Source organism: Manduca sexta, chromosome 20, assembly GCF_014839805.1.
Source record: "Manduca sexta isolate Smith_Timp_Sample1 chromosome 20, JHU_Msex_v1.0, whole genome shotgun sequence".
Taxonomy (NCBI): domain Eukaryota; kingdom Metazoa; phylum Arthropoda; class Insecta; order Lepidoptera; family Sphingidae; genus Manduca; species Manduca sexta.
This window is the reverse complement of record NC_051134.1, coordinates 1,750,110-1,754,942: the sequence shown is the minus strand read 5'-3', so window position 1 is coordinate 1,754,942 and position 4,833 is coordinate 1,750,110. Positions and strand designations below refer to the sequence as shown.

Sequence of the window (4,833 nt, the reverse complement as noted above, 5' to 3'; positions counted from 1 at the left end):
CGTGTGTTATTGATGATACATGTATGTTTGTGGAGAAATATCGAGTAAAATTTTTGTTAAAACCGCCAAAAAATTTTGTTTAATAATAAAGAACAAATTAATTTCAGACTTAATTTCATGATAATTTGTAATTGCCTTTTAAACAGTCCAATATAAAAACGATTGGATGGGTAATGATTTATAATTGTCTAGTAAAACACGCATGGTAGCGTTCACGCAATATTTATGAAATGCATCTTTTTTTTTTACTATCACGAATATTAAATATTAGTTATGAGTCACGATAGACCTATTATAATAAAGTACATGGTAACGAAATGTGAATTTTTACACTGTAAAACGTGTTAACGGACTTAACCACCATAAAATAATTTAAAAACATCAACTGCAAATAAGCAGGTACTTTATATAATGAGTTATAATATATAGTACAGCTGTTTACTGAAGTGAATTTTGGCATGGCGTGCAAAGCTTCTACATGGCATCGGACACATTATCTTTATTTACAAAATGCACAATTCCTGCCGAAAAATATGATATGACTATTTGTGCTGACTAAAAAATATAGATACTTTAATTCAGGCTTAGTCTTTCCAGCCAAAAATAAAATGTTTACGCAATTTATTAATTGAGTAATGACGATTCAATAAGTTATCTAAATAAAAGTCCCCAACGGTATATAAATAAAAAAATAGAGGATTCTATCAGATCAGAAAAATGTTCTTGAGAATAGTATAACAAAGGTAATGGAAAATCAACATTAAACGATGAAAAGTTCTAACATCAGCCATAACAATAGATACTTATTACTAAGGAAAACTAAAAAAAAATAAAAAACAATAACATAAATATCAATAACATATCAATCATCACAAGTTTCCATATATATATTATAATTCTTTTTGATCACAAGTCAACAAGACGAAAAAATTATTAATCCTAGTGGTAATTTAAGTGTTCAGGTCCAGAATCGAAATCATCCGGAATTTAATTATCTACCGTTCTTATTTCTTCTTAATTATGTAAAATTCGAAATTAATTTCGAAAATATAAATAATTAAATAAAAATATTTTATCCGAATTATTAAAACTACATGACGAAGTTCTATTACGTAAGTTTTATCAAAACAGTAAATTAAAGCCAAAAACAAAAGCCTCAAAAGATAAATTGTTTGATATGAACTTATGAGACTATCAGCGACGAGGCTAAATTAAAACATAAAGAGATAATCTTACCGGCATCCCTGATATTTTGACATTACAAGAATCTCAATTAGATAACTGATTACCTTGACAGTGACGGGAATCTGAGAGATATAATTCTATGCATTGATTCAATACCGTAGGTCAAAATCAAGTCGAGCGCATGGATGCAACCATTACGCAAGACCACCCATCGAGGTCATTGGAATGTATTGTGTAACATCCCCGCTGTAGATCTATTAAAGTGATTCTGATAAACTTCGTAAATAAACTGGAAACAATAAAAACTGATGTAATAAAAGAGACCACAGTAATGTATTTGAAACTCATTGAAGCATCACACTATATTTCCTAAATTTACAAGTTTTCTTATCTAAGATTTACATACATATCTTCATGTTGAAAGGAAATAAAAACAAAATGTAAACTGTTATTGATAACTGTACACTATAAATAGTTCAGTTCATTTATTATTATTAAAATATAGACATGAGTAACGGGTAAGGCTAAAATCTGAAAAACAAATCCTGTAGATAGATACTGTAACACATTTAACTCATAATATTATGAATTCAATTACATAATATAAACATTACACAATGCAAGCTATATTCGCATATTAACCGCTATTTTTATTTCTACCCAGCAGGCAAAATTACATACATATCTAAGGCGAAATGTCCATATCAATTAATCTTCGCTATTAACACACGCTTCTAAGTAATTTGTGGAGAGTTAACGCTACCTTGTGCGTTCTACCTGTGTTAAGATGCCTCATAATATTGACACAATACTCTTACGATATGCACTACCATAACCCATCGTTACAAGAACGCATTAAGTTACATAATATCTTTTTTAACATACTTTTTATATACTATACACGCAGTGACATCCCTATAAATTAATATATTTCCACTTGGCACTATATATAATCTATATTATCATACTAATTTCTTTGAAATATAAACTAAGTAAGTGAATTAACTTCTAAGGAATTGCATGAAACATAACTTACTTTTTGATATTATGTGCTGCACTCGATACGTATGTAATATGTATGCGTTTAATGAGTTTTACATTCTTGGGAAAGTTTCATTTACGCATTACATTATCTCTTTATAGCTTCTAAGAAGCTCCAAGTTTGAGATATGTTTAGAAAGATTATGCTACGAGATACCATCTATTGGCCTTCTCATTTGACCAATAACAGGTCAGTATATAACTACTTTAACAATAATGAACTGAGGTACGAAGTCTTCATCAACTTGCTCCAATTATTGGTGATAGTTATTGTGTATTGGACAAAGGTTGGACGTACAGCAACTGCGCCAGATTACTTCGAGCATATCGTCCGCGTTGCTGTGGGGCTCCATGTCCTGGGCGCCCCCACAACGAAGCCCATGTGGCGTGGTGTTGTTTGACACTCTCCGCGGAATTTCGACGACTCTCCTATATACATAAAATATAGAAAACATCATTAAGAAGGTAATTAACATATTTTATGTGGTGATGTAGGCATATATAACACTATAACATTATACGGTAATAATTAGAAATTTTATCTACATTAAAATATTATGATGTAGGCATCTTAAATAATTCAGTTTAAATACCTCAGTAAATGTTGAACTGAGTATAAATTAAATTCTGTTTAAAGTCGAGCAAGGAGAATATTTGTAACGATTATGATTACAAAATAAATTATCGATTTACCTCTTTCTGCTCGCATTTAACACGCATTTGACGTTTGAGCTCTCTCAAATAATCAACTTGAAGTTCACGCCATCTGTAAAGCAATGAACATCACTTGTTTCTAAAATAAGAAGACATGCCACACGTGTTAAAATCACAAGCGTAATACTTATTTATTAACAATTACGCGTATTCATTTTATTCAAATGCATTTTTGTCGATCTGGTAACATGTTGATCATTATCAATAAGTGGCGGTGGCAAGCGTGTGGTATGGAGCTAATGAAAACTATAAATCTTCACCCATGTGATGTCACGCGGTGCGTGTTCTTACAGATAGAAAGCCGTGACGCAACCACGCAGCCACGTTGCAATCGATGATGGATGACAGAATATTGAGTAAAAATGCTTTACCTCATCGATATTTATTACTAAGCTTTTGTAAACAACCAAAATACTTTTGTGTAAAGTACTACTATATTAAACTTTACGATAAGTAGATATATTAAGTAATTATTTTTTTTTTTTATTGAATCAAAGATTAGAACTTAATAAATATAAATTATTTCAGGTGTTTGGTGAGATATAACAAAAGCAGGACAAGTTATATAAGTGACATATTTCATTATTTTAAAAAAATATGCATTAAGTACTCTTTATAAGCATAAGTTTAGAAAATTATTTAATTATCATGGTAGTAATAAATAAGCCTCAGGCAATATTATTTTTTATTATTTTTTTTACGCGTACTGCTTATGCCAAATGTTATTGGATTTCTATTTTTTATAAAAGTTCATAAGTCAATGCCGAAGAATTAAAAGCCCATTCTCCTACAGTAATTTATGTATAGTGACAAAATTGTTCAAATGCTCTTAAATAATCTATGCTCGATAGGTACACAATACCTTTTTATAGAATTCGTTACTGAGGCGGCAATATCAAACACAATGTGTCAGTAACAATGGTTATCTTTAGTTGTTCATTGACCTACGGTTCACAATTGGTTTTAATACGTACTGACACGGTTGGTCCGGAGGTCTCGTAACATCGCTGGAAGGCAGAGTTCTCGCGCCGACGCGCCTTCTCCTCGCGAGTAACGGCACCAGCTCTATACCTCCTGTAACCCTCAAAATATTTGCTTCGGGCGTGAGTTTCTTTTGAGTTACAACATCGCCTTCAATATAATTATCGTACTCATCAAGACACACTCTGCTTACTTTGTCGCCGTTAGATAATCTTTTGATAAACTTTTTCTTCTTAGGACTACGTTTGTATTTACGGTTAGTGCCATAAATAGCTTTGACTTTTTCATCCATTTCTCTTCTTCTGTCTCGGCCACTTCCAGTTGGACTATCGTTATAACTAATGTGTGGTAGCTTGTCAATTAGAGATGGTTTAATATTTTCTTTGTCCGGTGTTTCCCCATATGTATCATCGTCTCTCTTTACTTTAGGTAAAGTAAGCGAAGAAAGTTTTACGCCCCTTTGATCCCCTTTTAATTTACTAAAAATTTCGTTGTCGGTCCAACCCTGAATTTAAAAAGATATACTTATGTTATAACAACTTAATAAAACAGTCATAACGTAAAATCTTACCATAGACTTCGAGAAATTTAAGCCAATGTTGCGAGGGTGCCGCCAAATTGTTCCGCCTGGTCCGGGCTTGCCCCATGGTCCATCCATGTTAAGCTAAATCAGTACATTGATAAATAAATTAATTGGTAACATTGATAATATATATAATATATTGACGCATTTATGTTATTCAGTTAAAATTTACCAATTTTTGCTCCTGTTCTAATTCTCGCTTTATTTCCTCCTTTGTAGTCTTTCGTCTCTGTTCTATAATTTCATCTAAAACAAATAAATTAACGATATCATTTGATTGATTCAAGATATCACTAAAAGCAAGGTAAAATCTAAAATAAGGAATCTTG

General features: G+C 31.5%; 1 protein-coding gene across 1 annotated transcript; it reads right to left on the bottom strand.

Annotated features, from left to right (window-relative positions):
- Nucleotides 1–1,561: 1,561 nt before the first annotated feature.
- Nucleotides 1,562–4,754, bottom strand: LOC115445868 (the record flags this gene model as incomplete). Its single annotated transcript, XM_030172350.2, has 5 exons — nt 1,562–2,655; nt 2,920–2,992; nt 3,915–4,426; nt 4,493–4,585; nt 4,677–4,754. Coding segments are annotated over 5 exons (918 nt in total), but the record flags the coding sequence as incomplete, so codon positions are not given.
- Between the last annotated feature and the right edge of the window lie 79 nt (nt 4,755–4,833).